Source organism: Hetaerina americana, unplaced genomic scaffold (assembly GCF_022747635.1).
Source record: "Hetaerina americana unplaced genomic scaffold, ioHetAmer1.1.p SCAF_5, whole genome shotgun sequence".
NCBI classification, from domain to species: domain Eukaryota; kingdom Metazoa; phylum Arthropoda; class Insecta; order Odonata; family Calopterygidae; genus Hetaerina; species Hetaerina americana.
Window position 1 is genome coordinate 29315486 of NW_027287095.1, and position 24392 is coordinate 29339877.

The following is a 24392-nucleotide window of genomic DNA, read 5'->3' on the forward strand; positions in this document are numbered from 1 at the left end:
TATACCTTTACTTCGATATTTGTGCCCATCCCTTAATGCAAGCATTAAAAAACTATGAAATCGGTAACATACGTGTCTCATGCTAATATTAAAAATGAAAGATAGTAACAAGCGAATCTATGTTCACCTGTTACGTCGTCTAAGGTCGTCGCCCCTTAGGGTGATGGATCATACACCCAAGTTATTTATCAAAGATAACTCAATATTCCACCTAAGTAGATAACATTTTAAACCACGAATATGTGACTATCATTTTTCTGACTATATCTTAAAACTTTGTAACATTTGGCCACTAAGAAATATCTCTTCTGGTATGTGTGATAAGTTCGTGTAGTATTAAAAGTAAACTTATTTAGAGTAAAGACGATCAGATTGATTCCGAATTGAATCCAAAATTTACTATCAGAATAACCAGGAGACGCTAAATTAAACTTATTCATTAGCAAAAATTGAAAATGATATTGTCAAACTTACCCTGTATTTGGTGCTTTGAAATCTATGCGAGGACCTCCCTGGTGATGTCAAGGGCAAAGAGGACGAGAAGAGAAGTACGGCGAACTCTACCGGAGGCGATTCAAAATTCAGAAGCAAATACGATAGTGTTTTGTTAAATTCAGTTTCCAAACATTCCCTAGGCAATGATTCCGTAGTCGATGTTTCCAAAGTAAATTGCAATGGGGAAAAAGCGGAGTAGACTTGAGGATGAACACGATGGGCCGTTTAAAAAGTTGAAACGTAATGAACATCATCCACCGGGGAGAAGTAACGACAAAGTAAGCGATAAGGATAGATACGTTGGAAAGCATTTTAAAAAATCAAGTCACAAGCACAAATCAAAACATAAATCGAAGCACCGAAAGAACAAAAAGAGAAAACATCACAGAGACTGTTCTTCGAGCGACGAAAGTAGTTCATCTGATTCGACATCAACTTCTAGCTCAACATCTACGGACAGCGAAAAGAAAAAAAGGCGTAGAATTCATAAGGAGAAAAAACGCAAACATAACAAGTCAAAGTACAGTAAAGTTAGACCTGAAAAAATAGATAAACAGCTGGAAAGTATTACCGAGTCATGCATAGGGCCGTTACCTCCAGAAGATTTAAATAAAAATTCCAGATCCATGGCCCCAATGACGAAAGAGGAGTGGGAGAAACGTCAGAGTGTTGTCAAAAGGGTGTACGACGAAGAAACTGGACGGCACCGGTAGGAATATCTTCGATTACTTAAGTTACTAAATATTAATATTTACTCATTATTGTGCCCATTTTATTGTCCTCGGGCTAATTAAAGGCGACGGAGAAATATTGGAAGAGATAGTGAGTCGGGACCGTCACAAAGAAATAAACCGCTTGGCCACGAAAGGGGATGGAGCATTTTTCGAAAGCTCAATGCATAATAAGCTTCAGTCTAAGACCACGTGAAAGTGCGATGTTAACCAACATGTAACTATATATATCCAAATTAAAACAACTTTATTACTTTAAGATTTCTTTATTACATTTCATACTTTACAAATAAAAAAAGTGTATGTTCTGTGGGTGTCAATAAAACAGATATTTAGTGGAGACGGTCTGGATGGCTTTTGGTGCTGGTGAAGCGAAACGTTAAAATCTGAAAGAGTTAAACTTCAGTCACAAAAGTGGCATCAACAGTTTTGTGCATACTTTTTATATTTTAACATCCTATCTATATTCTATATAAATGATACTATCCACAGGAATATACATATACCGAGTGATTCTATCTAACCTTTTACAAGAATATTCATAATTAAAATTAAGTTATGAGAGAAGAAACTACAGCAATAAGCAACTCAGCCTGTGAGCATAATTGAACTGATCTGAGATGTTTTCATTGCATCTATTACTCTTATATTAATAAACAAAGATTTGCTTCAGTACGAATCATAACTGCTTAGTTCTCGCGAACTTTAAATTATTAACTGGAATACACACTCTCAGTGATTAAGCACCTATAGTAACTTGCAAGACATCGAATTTATAGGTGTATCACAGGGGTGACCTCCCAGGAGGCCCATACACAATTAACTGCATGCAAATTATATGGTGTTTACGCCCACAAGTATAATGATGAATGAGTAATAAAGTTGCATGTGAAAGGTCTAACATTCAATTGAACTCAAATAGCTTAAGTTCATACCAATTTACCACCCATTACTGTCTGATATTTACCTGGTAAAGAATACAATGTATCAAGTAAAAGAAATGGATTGTACATACAGTTTCATTAAATTCACATGAGACTCTACAATGTTGTGTTTAATTCAAATGTGAATGTGAAAATGATACATTTTAACAGGGTCCATGACTAAAAGCTTAGTCTCCGTCACCATTGGTAGCATGACTTATTTTGAAATACAATTGATCATTTTTACACTTCAGAAATTAGCACATGACTTTGGATGTAATATAATACACAGATAGTTGGTCACACTTTTAATTGATCAAAGCTTTGAAAATCATGGTCTGTCCTCATAGTTTCCTTTTTGGTCAGCAGGAAAGTCTCCAAGGCAATACAAAGTCAATAGACTACCTTGTATTTAAATATTAACGATGCACTTTCTAATTATGTTAGTTATTGATTTAAATTTTAATCTGGAATATTACATATTGACGCAGAAGTCCATTAACACAGCTTATATTTTCATCAATGAGAATTTTTGGATGTTAAAAGAATGAATTTACAATTCTATTATCAAGAACGGATAATGAAATTAAATCACATTTATAGCAGTTCATTTTGAGTTTTAAAATTTACGAATAGTCACATTTGGCAGCAGTGTGGAACATGACATGCAATGAAAAGTGCAAGGAATTTCACCAGAATCTGCTATCCTTTTTTTGTGTGTTCGAAAGTGTGGTATTTGTGCTAGCAATTTATGTTTTTCCTGAGAAAGCTTAAATTTGAAAAAGGCTTCTCTGAGCCCTTAGAAAAGGGAATTAATTAGTACCTGTATGCCTATACTGCCGAGGATGAGGTATGAAGATAATTTTATAGTTTTCCAGAAAATTCTCTAAAATGGGTTACATAGCATATCGTAGCTTAGCATTTTCAAAGTCAGCAGGATTTATTTTCACAATTGAGTCCACAAAATCCAATTGTAACACAAGAAAGTAGTATGCCCGATAAGAACTTAAATCTCAACTAGCAATGAAGATTTTCAGGGCCTGCAAAAATAGTCCTCTAAATACTTTATACATGTATGTATATATTATTATTACGTAATCTACCGGTTAAGGTAGGTTTTGGATGGACACAACTACCAAATAAATATTTTTTGACTCTTTAACTAAACAATCTCCGGCAACCTATTCTACATCTAGTCCCTCTCCATCCCTAAGTATTTCCTTCCTCCTTTCAACCCATCCAACATCTCTATCCTGTTCCTGCCCTTTCCTTGTTTGCCTAACATTCTCCCCTCTATTTCAGTCTTCAACATCCTACTGCTAATCAATACACCCTTCATCCATTTTTCCTGTCCCCCAAGGATTTCTCCCAACAAGCCCCTCTCCTCGCCCACCATACCTAGTACTTCCTCATTTGTATTCCTTCTGGTCCATTTCATCTTCTCCATTCTTCCGCACACCCACATTTCAAAAGATTGAAATCTACTTCTATCATCCTGCTTCAGTGACCATGATTCCATGCTGTACATAACTATGCTCCATATCAAAGTTTTTATGGGTCTTTTCTTAACATCCTTACTCAACGTGCCAGTCAACTTCCTCCTCCTTGTGAAAGCCTCTTTTGCCTAGCTTAATTCTTCTCCTTGCGTCCCCACTACTTTGACCGTGTTGGTCCAAAACACTTCTAAGATACGTAAACTGTTCCACCTGCTCCATGTTTTGCCCTCCTATTTTAATGTTTAGCTTAGCCTTTTTCTTTCTTTTCTTACTACTCCTTTTTCTATATTACTTAATGTCTTTTTGTTCTAGTAGTAGTATTTATTGGGGAGAAAATTGGCAGCTGAGGTCATCTGGGAGAGGTGGATAAATTGGCAAAGTAGGATTTTCAAGAAAGAGTAGACAGAAAACACACTGCCATTAGCCATACACTTAATAGAGGGCTACAATAGTTACACAATATAACATTCCAGCCAAAGGACATCATACTTCTCTTGACATGATCTCCACCCAATTACAGTAGTACTTAATAATAAAAGGACGAGTATTTTTTGGCTGGCCTGTGAAAAGCTTCAAGAGAACTTTTAAGTAATTTAAACTGGGGTGGATGAGTATCTCTAGCAAGCTTCCTTCCCCTTTCTTTAACTTCATATGCACTGCTTCTTATGGTACTTAGTAATTTTAGCTGATCACAACATTAATACTGGATTTTTTATTATTGTAATATTGAAAAAAATATGCAGATACTATGACTGGATCACACTTAATAATGAAAATATAAATTTTAATGCTCCACTTCATAACCCCCAGATTTCAGTGAATCCTAATCTCTTCAAATGTTCATATAACCAGTTAACAACGGTTATCGAAAAATGTCATCTCAATGCCAACTAATTTCTTGAAGGCTAACTGCTGACATTCAGCAATTTTGTTCATTTAGACTAATTGATGTTTATGCTCTATGGTGGCTGCTGATTCTGCTTAGTCTGCGACTCTGACAAGGGATACTTCCTTTAAAATAAAAATGTGAATTGTACCTGAATATTCTCAAGGTCACCAGAAGGATCTAAGGATAACAATGTAGTTGGACCTTTCAGCAGCAAACTACACCAGCAAACTGTTGGTGAAGTTTGTCATAATAGTCTATAAAAATACCTTTTCATGCGGTATCTTTTGATTTCATTACAGGATTCTGGGGTGTAAGATAAGTTGGTTTAGATGAAAGTAAATTTGGGAAGGGTGATTTCACCTCTTTACAATGCAAATAAATAGTTTACATTCAGTACAGACCTTTAAAAACTCTTTTATCGCCCTTTCCTCCTCCTGTGTTTTCCTCTATTGGTAACCTCTGATGGTGATGAGAGAGCTCCTGCTCCCACAACCACTTCACCCCCAGCGATGTCATCACGATCAGGTGATTGAGCAATTTGGCTCTGGGCACCCAGGTAAAACATAATATCACGAAGCTGCTCTTTCAGACTTTGAATTTCCTGTAATTACCATTAAGAAAATAACCAATGTGCCATTGCTAACAAAATCAAGTCACCCGATAAAAGCATTATAGCCAAACCTTTTCTTTTTCTTTCTGTTGCTCCTCAAATTTTTTCTCCAGCGAAAGAAATTTCTCATGCCAAATGGACTGGTTATGCTGCATCCCCTTACTCATCTGCTTCTCTTCCTGAAGTTCAGTCTGGGTTGCATTCAATTTTGCTGAGAGCTGCTGTACCTAATTAAGAAATAAAAATAAAATCTTATTCCCCATGAAAATAAGATTCAATAATTCCATCCATGTTAATACACATCTTAGTTGATGAACTGAATGCCACAAGAAGATCAAAATTCATGCTCACTTGGCCAAAGATATTTCTGCCACGTTTAACATTACGGAAATTTATCCTTTATATTTGCAAATAAACAAGCCCTGAGTTTCACAGTAACATACATACTTTCTTATGGAAAAAATTTTTTTGATGACATGAGAAATTATATAGAAAACGTAAGAAGCTTTGGTATTTATGTGTGTGGGTGCTTCAATGTCAAAGGTCATTTAGCAGAGATAGTTTAAAGATACTGAGAATAACATTGAATCATTATTCTCGAAATTCCCCTCAAGCAGAAAGTAATGGACATTACCAGCTTCACATTTTTAGTAACAAGAGAACCAAATTGTTGCTAATCTCAAATATTTAAACTTATTGAGTGAAATCCCCTTGGGTATTACACCAGTTTAGTGTCTCCATTGTTGCCAATGTTTCGAAAACAACTAGGTCATCACCCTCAAGGCTTCGGAAGCCCTGAGGACAATGAATGAGTCAGTTTTTGAAATGTCAGAAGCAATGGAGACACTAACCCAGATTAAGACCTGAGAGGATTTCACTAAACAGAAACGCCAGAAAAAAAAAGATCTTTCATCATTTAAATTTAAATAAATACAAAACTTCAACTGTCTTGAATTTAAACTTTGTATTTAGAATTATACTCACTTTTCTATCTTGAGCTTGTTTTTCACGAAGAGCAGTGGCAAGCTTTGACTGTAGGGCATAATTTTCTTCAGCAACTCTTTTTACTTTTTCTTTTAATCCTGATTGCTGCAAAGAAATTATAAAATCAATATATAATTCTTTTGTCTTTACATGGCTATTTTTACTTAACTAATGAACCAATAAATTTGATGTAGAATAAAAAATGAGGACACATTTACATGCATACACAATTTTTACTAGAAAAAATGCAGACCTCCTAATTTGGCTTTTTGGATTCATGAAACAAAAATTCATATAAATAAAGTATTGCTTTGTTAGTGGAGTCATTTAGAAATTATAAACTTTTGCACACATGATCAGAAGCAGCAGTACATTTACATCCTTGAACACAAGATATTCATTGTAGCAATAACTCAAGGATTACCAATCCTGTCTATCATAATGAGTGCTGAGTTTATGACAGTTAAACATAATTTTTAATGGGAAAGCCAAAACAGTATTATCTAAGAACAAACTATGGTATTAATATGATTCTGCAATGAATCTTTGTAATGCATAACGCTGAAGTGTACAGGTACTTCAGAGAACCAATTTGGCACTGCTGCTGAAAACTGCCTGAAACTCTTTGCATAAAAATTTATAACTGTTCCCACATTAAACCCATCAACAGTACAAACACTGACTTACTGTAATCCTATGTTGGATTGCACTTTATTTGCTAATTACTGACACTACAAAATTGGAGCAAAATCATTTATTTACCTATATCATAATTTTGAATTATTCCTTCATAATAAAAGAAATCCCAATAAGAGATTGTGAGAATACTGTTAGAACTAAAACAATGTTTAGCAAGAACCTAAATTTATACAGAACTTGTGCACAGGCAACACCAGTCAAGAACCAAAATCTATACAAATTGCCAAAGGATCTGAAAAATATTTAACATAAGAACCAACTCAAAACTAGGGCAAATTAATGGCAGCTAAAAAATATATATATTTTGTTGCAAAGCTACTTTTAATTGTTTGATTTATATTGTAGATGATAAACATAGAAAACATCATATGATCTTTTATTAAAAAATATTATAAATAAAAGCACTTTGGACCTGTTGACAAGTATACAGCGGACTTAACAGGTCCAGAAGGTAAAAATGTAATAATATCCTAAGGAAATGATAGAAAAAATTTTACGTTACGACACATGTATATTTAGTGAGTATATTGTGCTAAATTGCAAATGTGTAATTGGTGACATTTAAATGTATTTTTACATTGAAACTGCTAGTGATTTCCAGCTGCTTGAGGTAAATTTACAAATAAAATAAATCTTTTATTTGTTAGTTCCAATACAGGTTTTACATTCCATTGGTCATTGGTTTTGTCCTCGCAAGGCACTGCTCCTGCTATTAGCATTACTCTGCAGAGTCTAAGTTAAAACCTTTAGCAAGCAAGGACCTCATAATCTGGACACCTGCTTAATCCGGACTGAGTTTAGCCATCTGGGTTGGGTGGTTTTTTGTGTTCACAAGATGGCTGAACACTAGTATGCACTTAGCCAAAAAATTATGCTTCCTTCCAGTTTTTCCAGACATGAATGAAAACTGTATCTAGATAGTTTTTCATTTTTCCAGTAATATGGAGCATTATAAATTAACAGTGCTACATGAAGCATATTCTTTCAATTCACTCGTTAAAAAAATCCTGCACATTGCATAGCTGTGAAATAATTGTTTACGAGAGATAGCCACTACTTTCCATGAGCTTTACTAATTTCTGAAGCAAATACCTAATTATTTTTTGTTATTCAAGCAGTAAAAATAGTGCAAATAAAATGGCATCAAAAAGTGTGGCACTACAAGAAAACAAATAAATTTAGGAGAAGGTGCATCAAAAGTTGGTAGTTGGGATCCCTGTTTGGTTTATGAGCTTGCTACAGCTAAATATATTGTGGCTGGTCTGAAAAAGAAAAATGATAGAATCAAGGTACGTCCTCAAGTTTGACTTTAATGCCCAGCGTACTGACTACAAGTTGTACCTACAAGACTACAAAATTAAATCAACACTACTAAAATTTACAAAAGATAACTGGAAACAGTTTTTGAAAACTTGCATTTATCAAATGAATACCCAATTGAGTCACCTAATGTAGTAAATAAATCAAATAAATACAATAATATCTTTGATAATTAGCTAACAACACATTATCTTTAATGCCTGAAGTTGCTTAAGAATAACTGACTTCATTCCTGAAGACATTCTTCAATATATGTTACTCAAATAGAATTGTGCCAAGTTTACATTTAATGTTTTTATATTTGAGGCTTTCTGTCCACCATATTCTATGATTAAGCACACAGAAGAATAGTGGTGAAAAATATAAAATGAGATTCATGTGTCAAATTTCTGCCCTTATTAAAAAATTTCAAAGCTAAATTTTTTTGCAAAATATTGCATACACTTATAAAGTCACAACAGAGAGTATCCCATGCAAGAATGCCATGGAGTGATGGTAGTCAAGAAAGGAGGCAACATAAACACAAAGAGATGAACACTTAATTCACAATGCTGAATCATTAAACAACATGATATTCTCCTCCTACCCACAGCTACTTGCCCTACTCCCCCGTGAATTGCATCGGCTTTCAACTTTTTGTGGTACCTTATGTAATTGTTTATTGATGTAACATTAAAAAAGTGCCTTTGTACTAAAACTTCAATTTATTTCAAAAAGATTATCAGTAGAATCCATGGTATAATTGGTTGTTTTAGGGCATGACTTGATAACATCAATTCATTTTATTATTAAAAACTATAACTTTGTCTTGCCATTGTATTTTATTTAGACACCATCCAGGCTTTGACAATATCAAAACCATGGTTATGCCAAATAAAATACTGTTGAATGGCAAAGTTACAATTTTTCATTTTAAAATGGGATCCATGGAGTGGGTGCACTGGAGTGAGACTGAAAACATCACCGAGGCTATTACTAGGGATGACAATGGAACCAAACCCATCAGACTGTCGAGTGGTCCGTAATGGGTTCATTTCTGAGGAGCAGAACCCATATTTTCAAAACCCATTGTGTAAATGGACCCATCCCAGAGCGATTTGTTGAGGAGTGGAATAGAAGTGATGCCTCTTCCACACCCTGTAATGGGTTTGGCTATGATTTCAATCCATTCGGTACCCCCTTCAGGATGTCATACTATCATTAAGAGGGGGGACAGGAGACTGGAGCTTTAAAGGGTGCGGGATGAGTTGCCATGACCAGAATGGGTTAAGGCCCCCAAGCTCCAAACTGAATGAGGATGAACAAATTTTTTAAAAAAGTCTTTGAAAGCACTTTTTGTAAATTTTTGACATAGATACAATGAGAAATCAAAATACAAGGCACATTCGAAAGGTAAGGGCTGTTTGGTCATGAAAAATATAGTGGTTAGATGAAGTTATTATTGGAGGTTTAGGTTTCCTTGAAACCTACTTCACTCAAATCCATCTTCAAATCGTTGACCAGCAAGCCACTGTTTTAAGTGCAAGAAGAGTAATTATTTACTAGGGCCAAGGTCAAGTCATTTAATGGATGGCAGTAACTCTCATCCACTCAACATTCCTGGCTGTTGGTGTAGTTCAGTAAGCTTTTTTGCCAATGACCTTGCACACAATTTGTGATATCCAAGCCTAATAATAATCATCAATCATTGACCAGATCACAGTTCTTGGTCTACTTGTTGAACTTTTTCATTGATCTGAATACTGGGCCAGCCTCTCCTCTCTTCAGCATACACATTTGTAGGCAATTTTTTAAGCTTTGGCACCATTGTCTGGCCTTTCCTTCACTCATTACTATAGGTCCATAAACTAAGCCCAACTCCTGAGTCAGGCCGTTGATGATCCTTTTGCACACGAAAAATCAAATCACAGCCCAAACATTGCAAATGGCAAGCAATGATTTTTTTCAGACATTGTTATCTGCATTCACCCACAGGCAAACAGCTACTAAACCAAAAAAAACTTCAGTGGTTTCGGCATAGAACTTTGTTCTGACAGACCAATATTTGACATTAAGAAAAAAGCCCATATATTTTTAATGAGTCTCGTAATCTAATACTTTCATTCTTTGGCCACATTTTTTCCAAGTCTCACATCTAAAAGTCAATTCTTTGATATTCTAAAGTTTAAACAAAATATGCCACCTAGAGAAGTTCTACCATTTCTCATGAAGAAATATAACTATTAATGGAAGTGAACCCACGCAACTTTCCTCGGGTCTTCAAATTCTATGGCTGGTTTTCGTTTTGGGTTGATTTAAGGGAGGGTTAATGGACTAATTATCCCTCCAAATTCGCTCCCCAGAATTTCTCAACACTGAATGAATTACCATATAAATCATTTCTGTTAGAGTAGTGATTTTAAAATATAAAACAATGCAAATCTAATATTAATAGCAATTACTTCACTATGCATTCAATACTATTACATTATAAATATACAGCCTCAAATATTACACGGCTTTAAGGGCATAGAAAAGCCCTCTCCATTAATGCTATTCAGTCAATATATCTTTGTCTAACAACAAATTATTAAACCGAGGTCCAACCATACTTGATACCATAAAATGCCATGAAATCTTCCTCTCTCTAACTGGGGGCCATAATTTAGATCACAGCAAAATTAAATAGTGTAAAAATGATTTCAAACTTCCTCTTCAATAACATCAAGTGTTATGGGCATGCTTGATTTATTTCAGGTAAAATATGTAGGTCACAGTAGTCCAGGGGTAGAGGGTCTGATTAATGACAGGAGGGCCCGGTTTCGATTCCCGGGCAAGCCTCTCTGGGCAACTGCAGCTCCAACCAAGCTATGTCATTTTTCGGGTACCAGATGTTCCTGGGAAACAATAACCGGCACAGGGAAAGGAACTGGCCCCCCTACCTCAATGTGTGAATTTCACACACTGTAGGGCTTAGTACTGGGTGAACTTTATCATCACCAACCAAACCGACCTTAGGGTTGATTACTGTGTTTATGGTTTTTTACAGCAAGATATACATCTAATTTTCATTGAAAATTCAGTGGATGTTACCCAAAGTGAGATGATTTACAATGAACACAAACATTTTACTTAATTATATTTTTTAACATTTTGTTTTAGGATATAAGGTAAAATACCTCATGAAGTAGAGCATGCTAATAGCACTTAGCAATGAGGAATGTCTTTAATTGATTATATTGAACTAATATTACAAAGAATTATTCTACTGGTTCCCAGAACTCACCTCCCTCTCACATTGGTCCTCCAGCCGTGACATGGATTCCTCAAAGTAAAGCCGCTGAGATTCAAGTTGACTAGTTAATAAATATGTGAATTCAAGTTGTAGAGAATCCAGTTTTTCATCACTTGACCCATAGTGATGACACTTCCCCGTGGTGCTACACTCAGACATTTCACACCTCTGACCAGAGCTACACAGTCCATCACAGCTACATCCACCTTCCCTTCCACTATCACTCTGCATTCCACCCCTAACAAGCCCACTTTCTCCACTACCACGTCCATCACCCACCTCAACAAGCTTCCCATCTGCCTTATTTTGTAGCAATCGGTGGACAAAGTTGTCCCCAACATAGTCCCACACTCGATTGCTGCCAAGTTGCATGGAGTAGCAATGCTGTGTCTCGAGAAAGTGCCTGTAGGTGATAAAAGGGAGTCATACTATGCCATACTTGATTCTCTAAAATTTTGCGGCAACATATATCACTGGCTTAAGCATGCATTCTTTGCATTGGAGTCTTAATAAGATCCAAATAATAAAAATAATTCCAAATGGATTAAAGCCCAAAAATGGAACACACAATACCCGCTGGTGAAGTTATTACAAAAAAAAAGGACATAACATTATTTTTGGCCATATTTTGAAGGGAAAAAAATTCATTTCAACATTTATAGAGCACAAATTATCCACATTCGTGAAAATTTAAAAGCTTAAAGTTAAAAAGTACAGCATTATTATTGAAATTAGAAACCTTCCTATATGGGAAGTTGTATTTCCAAGTTTTCAGATTAGTTATTTTTTATTCACAATTATTTCAACTGAATGCAAAACAAATTGCATGCATTTATTTTACTATAATCCTACAAGACATTTTGTTTATTAAACAAGTAAGTACACTTTTTTAATATTTCCTTCCCCAAACTAATACAAAATCTGAATCTGTCGAATATATTCAATACAAACCTCAAACCTTTATATCAACCATGACCATTGATACTTTTTCAACCATCTTTTTAAAATTTAAAATTCAACATTTTATGGTCATTCAAGGTTGAGTTGACAACATTGCTTAAGTATTAGCTCTTATCTCAACTCAATTTGTTGTGTCATAAATTGTTTTAAATTAAAGAGATGCATAGGGCTCTTATCAAAAAATTAATCGTAAAACAAAATTTTCTTATAGCACATGACCGGTTTCAATGTGATCATCTGACAAAAACAACATTGGAAGACCAAGTTTATATAAAATGCAAATGATAAAAGAGAGCTACTTTTGAGATACTATTCCACCAAGCAAGACAAACATCAGTTGGTTTAAAATGAAAATTTTAACTTCAACAAATACATTAGCTTTTTCCTCAGCAATGATTCACTTTGAAATGTTAAAGCCAAAATAATTGATGAGTCTAAAAGTTTAACTTACACATTTACATCATAATTCATAATAAGAAGTAAAAATTAACTGACCTATCAGATACCAGGTAAAATCATAACTTACTTAAATGCATGACCCTGCACATAGCGCCCACATCCTACATGGCCACAAATAAGACAGATCCATAAAGATTCTGAAGACAGACATTCAAAACATCTACTGTCAGCTGCCATTTCAGGAGTTTGAACAAATCGACACACTGGACATCTGTAAAATAAGCAAACAGGCATTTTAGATGCTATCTTCATGGATGAGCTGCTTGATACCTTCAAAGCTTAAGGGTCAATTTGTTAATGGAGTACAGATTCGACAAACTTTGCCATCTGAGTTGACCGACCATCACTCTCTGACCCTTAAACACCTAACCATCAACCAGCCAAACAGTATGAAATATTTCGAAGTTATTAATTATTTATATAGTATCTGTGGATGCATGTAGCAGGTTACTGAGTATTAAACGCAAGATTTTTTTTAATCTACACGGTGAAACAAGTACAGTTTCAATACCAACTTTTTTACATTTCATTGCTAGTGGCTGCGCCCGGTTTTGCTGGACAAATTTATCTGCACAACTGCAACAGGATTTAATTCATAATATATACCATTTCATACACACGGGCAGTTTCTTCATCATTGTGCCATCATTGGGCAAACAATTTTGGAGATGCTTGGGATAATTGTGATTTGATTTTGCAAAGTATAATGATCACTAAATTTGAAAAACAAACTCATGTACTTAAACAGTTAACTTTAAATGAAATAATCCAAGACTATTTTGCAGTAACTGTTTACAAGGTACAAAGCATCTACTCAGCTGTCGCCAAAAATCACAATATACATTTGTAAATTATCAAATAGCTTGAGATCAAAGAGACAGTTCAATTGCCACTTGTCATTGAAGTGAATGAATTACAATCTTCATTCTGATGAAATATTGTTTTCCAAAAATCAATTTTTTCGATCCCATTAATTTCCAGTAAAGTATATCCAAGTCAAACCTAGGCTATGTTAATTTGCATATTTTCAACCTAATTTTGCTAAAAATTAATACCCATTGATTCATACTGTATTGGCAGGATTTGTCCCCCTAGTAAATTAATTTTCGGATTAATAGAAAATTAAGATTTCGATGATTTATGCATTTAGGAAATAATTTATTCCATGAATGGGATCAGTATACCCGATACGTGACAGGAATATTTTATATTAATGGTATGTCTCTAAGGTTAGAACTAATGAAGTCTGCAAAGGAATATTTTACATAAATTCCAGGTATGGAATGGCATACATTCCTGGCATGGCATTTTTGCCATGAGGTGGTACACTAAAGGCATTCACCCCAAAAAGACAGAAAAACAATTTGGAATACAACTAACTGAATGATATGGTTAATGTAACTGTTGTTCATTCCAAAGCTTATGATAGAAAATTCTTTAAAGAATTTATGCATAAAAATTTCAAAATAACATACGTATAATCTCCCCATTTAGATAAGCAGCTTCCATGAAATGAATGGTTGCATAGGATAGTCAAGATGCCATCAACAGATTCATCCATGCGTTCCAAGCAAACAGGGCAAGTTGGCAGTTCAGTGTGATGATGCGGAGGCCAGATTACAGGTTCACCTGCATCCTCACGCACTGTCTCAACCCTTGATACGTATGCTAAATTGCACACATTCTCCTCCATGGAATTAAATGGTGCCCCATTAAAAGTTCGGTAAAATTCATCAGCAGCTTCCTGAAACGAATAACTTGGTAATGAGTTAAGACAAAATTATTATTCTAAACTTCAAGTTTTAAACACTAAAAATAATTTCACAATTTAAAAAATAACATTGCCATGCAAGAAACTTTTTCTATGTAAATAAACAAAAAAATAATGAGAAAATGAGTCAAAAAACAATGAATTTCTAACATAGAAGCAGGTGTTGAATACTTTATGGTTTTTCTAATAGGGAATAAGTAAAACTTGTGCATTGCTCAAGACTACACAATTATAATAATAACTATTACTAGTAATCTACCAGCTAGGTAGGTTTTTGACGGACACAAGCGAACAAAGGGTCCAGCAACATATCCCTTGCCTCTCGTAAAAAAACAGCCTGACAGCCAACCTTACACTAGACCCTTCTTCAATTCTGCATACTTCCTTCCCCTCTTCCTTCTGTCCTACATCTCTATCACAGTCTTCTTTCCTCCCTCCTTTATATTTCTCCCATCAATCCTTTCTCTCCCTCCCACCCTACCAAGTTATTTTTGTTTCCCTTTCAGTCCAATTCAATTTTCCCATCCTTCTCCACACCCACACTTTAAAAGCCTCCAATCTATGCCTATAATGCTGCTTCAATAACCATGTTTCTGTGCTTTACAAAACCACGCACCATATCAAGGTTTTGACAAGCCTTTTCTTAACATCCTTACTATAAGTCCTCGCCATCAACTCCCCCCTTGTGAAAGCTTCTTTATTTCATGCAATTCTTACAAGAATAATAAATAGTTCTGAATTGGGACAGGTAATTCATGGTATGGTGGTAAGACAATTATACACAATTTCACCTGCTTTTAAACCAATGTAACAAGAAAATGGTAAAAGACGTAACAGAAGGGCTTAAGTATATTTGAAGTAAATGGTGAGCAGACTAAAGCAGACTTGTGGACAATCAATTTTCGCTCATGCAAATGGCTTCAGCTGTTGGAACACCTACAAATAAATCAGGACTACAACTTAATTTTCATAGATAGTCAACCAAGAGATTGCGGTCACAGCTGAGTGCATCAGAGAATTAATATTAGAGACAGAATGAAGATTTTGCAATTCACACATTTATGCATTTGTAATTCATACATCATTAATATCACAAAAATTACACCAAATTTAATCATATAATTTAATATTAATCTGGCAATCCATTTTTAAAGACTATAATAACCTACCTGTTGAATTCAATGAGTTCTCCTAAATTTTAGGGGTTGATTGGCATTGGCATCATATTTTTCAGAACTGTTTTTATAAATTTTACAGCATATGGTCAGAAATTGAGGAATTCCGGTTTGACAATTCAGGTGGACAAAGACATTAGGTACTTAAAAATTTTTAATGTTTCCCTTGTTCTATCAAAGAATGGAGAGGGCAATATACTGGGTAATTTATACTTTGGCCATTACTTCAGAGTATAGCAGCTGAAATGTAACTTATAATCAACACAACCCATTTTATAGTAGTTCAATTTGGACCACTGACTATTTTTCAGTAATTAAGGTTGATTTGAAAATACAAAGCAGCCTTTTGTACTGAAAATCATTTCTTGGCAAAACAAACTGAACCCCTTTCACTCTCAATTTCAGAGTTCAATACATGAAATAAAAATTAAAATAAGAGTGAGGTAAAGGGTCTGTTGGTCAGAATCTTAGTTTTGGTTCTACAGCCAAACCAAATGTTCACTTCATGAATTACACTAGATATATAATCACCTGGGAACGGAATTTTACTAAAGCCATGTACTGGTTTGGGGTTGAATCACGAATAATTCGAAGATGTTGCATATCTGCTTGACATGCCGCTGTGAACAACAGGAGATCATGGCATGTTACAGATGCCGGTACAGCCAGCATGCACACCATCTCACTTCGCTCAACACCAGCCTCAAGTGATGTCAATTCACTGCAAGAAGGTATTTAAATTAAAATGAAGTAACTGGAAGATCAGACTTTCCTTAGCATAGGGATAGGGGAGCATAAAAGATACTGCTCATATATTTTATATTTTGCTGCATTATTTCATAGCAAAGGCATAATAAATCAAAATTAATAATGTAAGACAAATTAAGAATGAACACCAAAACAAAAATGTTGAATTTTATTTTGTTAACAATAGAGTACCGCTTGAATCTAAGTATGATCATTTGATGAACTAAAATACTCACCATCAAAACCATTACCCAGCAAAGACATTCGTCTATTCATTTAATTAGTAAAAACATACTGTCATGATTCTTTTAGTGAATTCTAACACTATGCATCAATGAATTTTCTCTGATTCAAGGTCAACTCAAATAAACTTAAAACGCCTGAAAACTTTAAGTGTGACACAAAAAGTTTCATCAAAATACTTATGAATCAAAAAATGAGATTTAATTAACAGTATTTCTCATTATAGTAATACTGATCAGCACAGTAACCTGACAAAGACACCCTACCATTTATTTACTCAGTAAAAATGAAAAATAACCATACTAAGAGGAAATTCAACTTGCTACTTTCAAGTAGTTTTCACTTAGGTGTGACCTCGCCAAAACCACACACAAAATAGTATATTTCTCTCAATTCATCAATATAATATCTACAAAACACAACATACAATATATTCCAAAATATAAAATTAGATAGAATTGTGAGGTCAAACCCTCATTAGTAATATATATATAAGTATTACACAGGACAAGATGTATATAAATTAAAGTGACTGAGGTTATAATTTTGAATACAGAAATTATTTCAGCTTCATTTTGAGTTGGTTTTGGTCCCTGATAAATTTTCCCTAAAATAAGACATTGCTCAATGGTTTTTTGATAGTTAACATCATAAACCTATGAAGTCTCAAGAAAATCATTAGAGCAGTTACCAAGGAAAAATTTACATATGTACAATTACTGCTCATACCCAAGTGCATAATTTTTTCATTGTCATTGCTTTACTGCCTGTGAACGATGGCTTCCAAGAAGTCATCTCTAGAAAGAAAAGGAGAGCAAATCAACAGGTACGAAACCAGCAAACGGACAATACCCAAAAACGTACTAGCGCTGCAAATCAGGAGTCGACGAGCTCATCCAAAGAACACAAGCCCAAAAATAAACACAATTATTGTGTTTTTGGGTCTAACATGGAAGAGGAAACCTTCACGGCGATCCCAAGACGAGCCTGAATATTTCTCGGGCGCATTAATGTAAAAACTACTACCAGCGAAATATTAGGTTTCCTACGGCGCAAATTTACCGATAGGGAGTTTGTATGTGAAGAAGTGAAAAGAAGTGAAAACAGTGTTTCTTTTAAGATTGGGGCTGATTTAACTCTACTCGATAAATTACTCAATTGTGAACTATGGCCCCAAGGTGCATGTATAAAGCGATTTTTTTTTCGCAAGCCCTTCGCCCGTAGTGATAGGGTAAATGTATCGACGGGAATTGCGGATGGTGTTGAGGAAAACCATGCTGAACTACCCTTGGCGGTCCCACCTGGGTTATCGCAGCGACGCACTCCTGTGAAAACTAGATCGAGTTCTAAGTGACTAGGAGTGGATGGAAACTTGCTTAAGTTTCTTTATCTAAACATACGATCTCTCAGGAATAAGACTACTGATTTAGAGGTCCTTCTCCAAGAAAAGAAGAGTGATGTTTTATTAGTAACAGAACATTGGCTATTAAGTGACGAAATCCAACGCTATGCTATCAATGACATGAAGCTTGCAGCTTCGTTTTGTAGACAGGATAACAGAGGTGGAGGTGTTGCAATCTATTGCAAACCTTCATTGTCTTTCTCACTTATGAAGACAAGACACAACGTTGAAAAAGTCCACGAATGTGCAGCAGTTATTTTAAGATCAAACAAGCTCAGTCTAGGGGTAGTTGTGACGTACAGATCTCCAAGTGCCTCTTTCATTTCTTTCTTACAAGAATTCAGTGACAATATTCAATTCGTGTTAAGTGGTAATGTTAATTACCTAATAATCTTTGGTGACTTTAACATTGACTTATTAAGTCCCTCTATCCAACTTGAAGAACTTGGTGCCTTGCTTCAATCTTTTGGCTTAGCAGTAATTAATAATGTCCCTACAAGGGTAACTTCTCATTCTTCTACTCTCATTGACTTAGTTGTAACTAACATACCAAATAAGATGATTCTGTGTGAAACTGTATTTAGTTATCTATCTGACCATTGCGTCCTTGATATTGAGGTGATGTTTAACGGTTTTAAATCAACTGTATCAATATTTGTCACTAAACGTTTTTATAATGATAGCAGCATTGATGAATTTCTTAAGAATTTGGCAAGCATAATTTGGGAAGATGAAAATTGCACTTCCGAAGTTGATATTAAATTTAACTCCTTCCTTAACAAATTTTTACTAATTTTTAACCATTCCTTTCCTTTAAAAACAATAATTGCTGATCGTAAAAGGAAAAATGTCAAGTTCACTTCGGAGTTGATGGACATGAGTATTAGAGTAAGAGATTTACATCGCCAATGTAAATTTTCTGGCCCTTCTCTTTATAATGAGTACAAAGTACTTCTGCACAATTATAAAAGCCAAATCAAGGAATTTAAGAAAAACTATTTCAACCAGCGTATCTCCTTATCTAATAATATAAGCAAAGCTGCATGGAATGTTATTAAGCAGCAGACGAATAACAACCCCACTCAACAGCCGCCACCTTTCATAAAGTTTAAGGATATTGCTGTTTCAAATCCAAATAACATAGCAAATTGTTTTAATAAACAATTCTGCCAAGTTGATGATAGTTCTCCATCAATCTTCAGAATGACGGGTACTTCTGCCTCAATATTTCTTTGTCCCTCAGATCCTGCTGAGGTTGAAGATGTCATAAATTCTCTCGCTAATAAATGGTCTGTCGGAAGTGATGGGGTACCTATGCCCATTATTAAGCTAGCTGCTAAAATTATTTCTACCCCCCTATCTGATATTTTCAATCTATCAATCTGCAATGGTCATTTTCCGACAAATTTAAAATTTTCCGTGATATGCCCAATTCATAAAAAGGGATCTTTGAGTGACTCAAATAATTACAGACCCATAGCACTACTTTCTGTGTTTTCCAAAATCTTAGAAAAACTTTTTTATAACCGTATCACTGACTATCTGTGTAAATTTAATTTATTGAATCCTTCCCAACATGGCTTTATTAAGGGTAAGTCAACTATGTCTGCTGTTTTTCAGCTTGTTAATGACATTATCTTTGGTCTTGCCAATCAGAAATTATTGGGATTTTCTATGACTTAACTAAGGCATTTGATACTGTAAACCATTGTATATTGTACAGTAAACTTTGCCAAATTGGAATCAATGGCAATGCTTTAGCTTGGATACAATCTTATTTAACAAATCGCAAGCAGGTAGTGCAACTAAATACTAATTGTAAGGGTGGTGCCAATCAGCATTACTCTGATGTTCTTACTTCAAATTGTGGAGTGCCCCAAGGTTCTATTCTCGGGCCACTATTATTTACTATTTTTATTAACGACCTAGCATCTCAACTGCATCAGAGCAAAGTGCTTTTATATGCTGACGATACTACTACCCTTAGTTTTGGTAATAAGACAGGTGAGGTAAATGATTTGGCACGTTCAACAGTAGCAGATATGAGTGGCTGGTGTAAAAGAAATAACTTAAAACTGAACGGAAATAAAACATGTTTTTTAAATTTCCATCATAAAATTAATCCTCCAGTAACAAGTCCTCTACTTAAGATTGATGCATCCACATCTATTCAGCAGTCTAGTTCTACAAAATTCTTAGGGTTAAAATTAAATGAAAACCTTGATTGGCAATATCATATTGAGGATTTAGTTAATAAAATGGCAACGGGAATATATATGATTCGTAAACTGGCTCCAACTACTTCATTAGAAATACTGAAATTAATATATTATGCCAAAATCCATTCTCACTTGGCTTATTGTGTTGTTTTATGGGGAAACACAAGTGCTGCTGCTAGGGCATTCTCTATGCAAAAAAGAGCTTTGAAAGTTATGGCAAACGTGTCCATCAGGTTTCCAGGAAAGCCATTATTTCTAAAATTTAATATAATGACACTACCAAGTATGTACATTTTTTACTGTGCATTATTTGTAAAAAAGAACCCTACTTTATTCTTACCAAACTCCACGGTTCATGCTTATTTGACCCGTGGGAGTGAAAACATACATATTTTACAACAATTATGTGCCAGAAGAGGTCCCCATCACTCAGCTTCGCTTATTTTTAACAAACTGCCTTTGAATATAAAACTTATTTCAAATATTAACGTTTTTAAGACAGAATTAAGGAAACTTCTACAGCCAAAGGGTTATTACAATGTAAATGAATTTTTATATGATAAGTTATGACAACATGTACGCTTTGATGTCTTGCCTGACAATGTTCTATGTCGCATGTATGACCTACAGAACAATAAAGATTATTATTATTATTACTAACAATTAATCACAAAAATAAAGGCAATGAAATATATTATGTTTATAGCATTGCATTGCAATCAAAATGATTTATGAGCATCTAAAAATGAAATACTAGCATGCAACTTAAGGCATACCATGATTTTACATTAGATTGGACCATAGGTCTCTGAAAACGTTTTTTCCTTTGAATTGTACCTTAATACATTAGTATGTACACGTAGTGTGGTATTTGTGGTATCTTGTAAGTACAGGGAGTGCGGAATTTGACAAAGTATGTACAGGAAGTATGGAATTTGAAAAAATTTATTTAGAACAACATTACTGCAATAATCATTCAGGCGTAAATTAGTAGAAGTGCAAGTGTATTTAAAAGAAGCATATCTGGTGCAAAACCTCTTTTTTTTAAAGCATTATTTTCCTGGTAGATCTATCTTAGCTTGTCGCATTAGCACTTTGTGGAAAACTGAACAATGGCAACAGGAAACAGACTGACCCCTTGTACTCTGGATAAATTTTACACACCTTTAATGCAAAGACTGACGTGACCTCAATATTCCACTGAATAAATTAACCTTTTACTATGGAAAAGCTAAAACATATGATAGTGTGGAGAGAACTGTTACTAATAATGATCTATCAAAACAATCTGAGCAGTTCCATAGTCTGACCTCAATGCTAAGGTTCAAAACCAAGTTTTAAATGATAATGTGATCATTGCTCTCAATTTCATAAAAATACAAAACAATGTCCATTAAAAAATCTCAATGCAACAGAAAAACTTATTAATGGGAAACAAATGAAATTAATAGATAGTCAATAAATCGCAAATTAATAACTGAAACATGAGTTGACACTTGCATCCTTATACTATGCATATATTTATATCCATCATAAAAACTACTGCTTTTCGCTCATCAATCAATATATATCCTTGCTATTCTTTCCTTTGCAATGAACATCGAAAAATGCAGGGCTAGTATTAAAATAAACTTGGCATTTATCCATCATAGTTAATGCTCCTCCATAGTAGCCAAGTCTTACAAGCCAGGTATTCATTCATTTGATATGCTCAAAATAAGAGTCACTGAAACACATGAACATGGTTTTTCAAAAAAAAGATATTGCTCTCACCATAAAATAGTATTTACCCAGAGATTTAGCTGAATATTTAACTGTTATCTATTTGTCCCACTTGCTACTAAAATTAATGGTTTTAAGGGTTAAATAATCTATACTTTTCAATTGGGTTTACAATGGCAATGAGTTTCCACAACTTTTTCAATAATTTATTTTTCATAAACATAGCAATTCTATTAACTAACGCAATTTTAAACTACTAGTAAAGAGTTTAAATATGCATTCTTTTCAGCGAACATTTTCTGCGCCGTTCAACAAATATGCACCAAATTTGGCAAAAATACTAAATACATATTACCACATTTATGCCATAAAAAATATTGTAGGAGTCCCTACATCATTAACCATATTCTTGGATAAGAGGGGAGGCAATATGTGCTCATCTAGTACGGTAGACACTAACAGACTAGGCAAGAGTAAAGGGAAGGGAAGTTAGGGGAGGCCAGTCACTCTCATTAACCGAAGTGGGAAAGTTTGCATGCATAGTAAAACGACTTGAAAAACAAAAAAAAATCAAATGCCAAAACCAATTCACTGGAAGTTAGAGAAACTGACTTATTATTAAAAACTATAGAGACTTCTTCTAATTACACAAAGCTTCTGTACGAAACATTACGTGAGGTGCTATGGTCAATTTAAAAGGCCATGGTAATGGCCACACTTCATCTTAAAACTCAATATTTCAGTCGAGAAGGCAATAAAACTAACACATTAAAGAATAAAAAACAATAGCACCGTAATAATGCTTTAACACCGTTCATTAAAAAGTGACCATTTATGTCGGTGACAAATGTTAGTGCTAAAAATATAAAAGTTTCGAATCAGTGACAAACAAGACGGACGACAGATTTATTGAACAAGTAGGTGGTTTATTTCAAACGAATGAGTGACTTCCCAATCCCATTAATTGTCATGCTGACCAGCGTGTCAGTCACTATAACATAATAGAACTTTCGAGGAAAATATTAAAAACCATGAGGGAGTTATTTAGTCCTCTGGATTATATGTCAATCGGAAATAAGAAAACCTTGTTCGTCAGATAAACAAGGGTAGCTATGTTATGATACTCACTTCTCTTTATAAAGATGCAACACTCCTTTTGTTATTTCAACAAATGGATTCCCAGAAATGAAGCCCAAAGTTTCGGGTAGTCGTTTACTTGTTTCGGAAGACAAAGGATCACATGCTCCATTTTTCGTCTCTTCTTCAACACTCCTCTCTGCAAGAACATATGAGCATTGATATTCTTGGATGTTAACTCTTCGTATCCAACAAACAAAATGAGGAAAATTACCACAAGAATTCACTGCTAATACTGCGGAATTTATAGCATCAGGGTCCGTCATTTCTTTGCTGTCATCTGATTTTACGTCCATTTCATCAACTTTAGAGTCTCCCGTTTGACTTTCGTCAGCGTCATTCTGTGCTTTATTCTCATACGTTTCGATAGTAATTTCTTGCATTTTTCTTCGGCCTCTTACTTTTCTCACCAGCATAACAGTATCTTTACTGCTAGACGCAATGTTACTACATGTTTTTTCATCGGATGCCATCGCTCGTAAATATTTTGGTGCTGGAAATGAAAGCAGAGTTAGCTTATTTGAGTATTTCTCTGTTAAAAAATGACTTAATACACACGAGAACCTTTGATTGAAGCGGATGACAATAAACAACTGAACGAAAGCATATTTACCTGAGAAATTTAGATGATCTAGAGTAGGATAGCCATTACAAATTTCAATCCGAAAAACACAAAGTGTCACTGCTGTGGACATTACATCACATTATAGAACATACCAAAGGGCCACTTCAAGATAAATTAATCTAGATACAACATCACAACTACTAACAGATATGGCGAGCAACTCGGAAGTGTTCTGCGGGCGCTGTATACCAACTCTGACCTTGACATAAATGAGAAAAAAAGACAATTCAGGCGAGCCACCATAACAGATTTTTTCCAATTATCACAATTTTACTGAGAAAAATTACAGAAGAAATAATTCTTATACATTTCAGTGCAGCTTTCATGTGACGATATTATTTATGATGGGTTTAAGCAAAGTGGTGTAACTTCACTTGAAAATTATGTATGTGAAACCACGCGAAGGTGCATTCAGCAATGCAGTTCTATGAATTGAAAGCAAAAATGAAAACTTTCAGGAAGCAACAATGAAAAGTTTATGATAACCTAAAAGATATGACAAACCATACAC

The 24392-nt window shown here is 34.6% G+C and overlaps 3 protein-coding genes across 4 annotated transcripts in view; 1 reads left to right on the plus strand and 2 right to left on the minus strand.

Moving 5' to 3' along the window:
• Ald1 (fructose-bisphosphate aldolase) overlaps window positions 1–600 on the minus strand; it is a 35328-nt gene extending 34728 nt beyond the window's left edge. For both annotated transcript variants that reach the window (XM_071592750.1, XM_071592754.1), the window contains exon 1: window positions 475–600. The gene's annotated coding sequence lies outside the window, so the exon portion shown is untranslated. The remainder of the gene's footprint in view (window positions 1–474) is intronic.
• On the plus strand, window positions 546–1520 carry LOC139694286 (ADP-ribosylation factor-like protein 6-interacting protein 4). Its single transcript, XM_071592758.1, has 2 exons — window positions 546–1203; window positions 1280–1520. Exons 1-2 carry the CDS (start codon window positions 675–677, stop codon window positions 1420–1422), a joined length of 672 nt encoding a protein of 223 aa, XP_071448859.1. The 5' UTR covers window positions 546–674; the 3' UTR covers window positions 1423–1520.
• Window positions 1504–24080, minus strand: LOC139694282 (BRCA1-associated protein). Its single transcript, XM_071592749.1, has 11 exons — window positions 23870–24080; window positions 23471–23749; window positions 23248–23395; window positions 16318–16507; window positions 14316–14584; window positions 12908–13051; window positions 11413–11824; window positions 6129–6233; window positions 5216–5371; window positions 4936–5135; window positions 1504–1612 (listed from the first exon to the last, which is right to left on the minus strand). The coding sequence occupies exons 1-10, from the start codon at window positions 23949–23951 to the stop codon at window positions 4950–4952; spliced, it is 1971 nt and encodes a 656-aa protein (XP_071448850.1). The 5' UTR covers window positions 23952–24080; the 3' UTR covers window positions 1504–1612; window positions 4936–4949.
• Between the last annotated feature and the right edge of the window lie 312 nt (window positions 24081–24392).

Bases quoted from the DNA above. Each gene is read 5' to 3' on its own strand.
- LOC139694286 (XM_071592758.1), top strand. From the start codon at position 675: ATGGGGAAAAAGCGGAGTAGACTTGAGGATGAACACGATGGGCCGTTT. The intron at 1,204-1,279 runs GGTAGGAATATC...TTATTGTCCTCG, and splicing joins CGAAGAAACTGGACGGCACC to GGCTAATTAAAGGCGACGGA.
- LOC139694282 (XM_071592749.1), bottom strand. From the start codon at position 23,951: ATGTCCACAGCAGTGACACTTTGTGTTTTTCGGATTGAAATTTGTAAT. The intron at 23,396-23,470 runs GTAATTTTCCTC...ATGTTCTTGCAG, and splicing joins ATTAGCAGTGAATTCTTGTG to AGAGGAGTGTTGAAGAAGAG. The intron at 5,136-5,215 runs GTTTGGCTATAA...TGGTAATTACAG, and splicing joins AACAGAAAGAAAAAGAAAAG to GAAATTCAAAGTCTGAAAGA.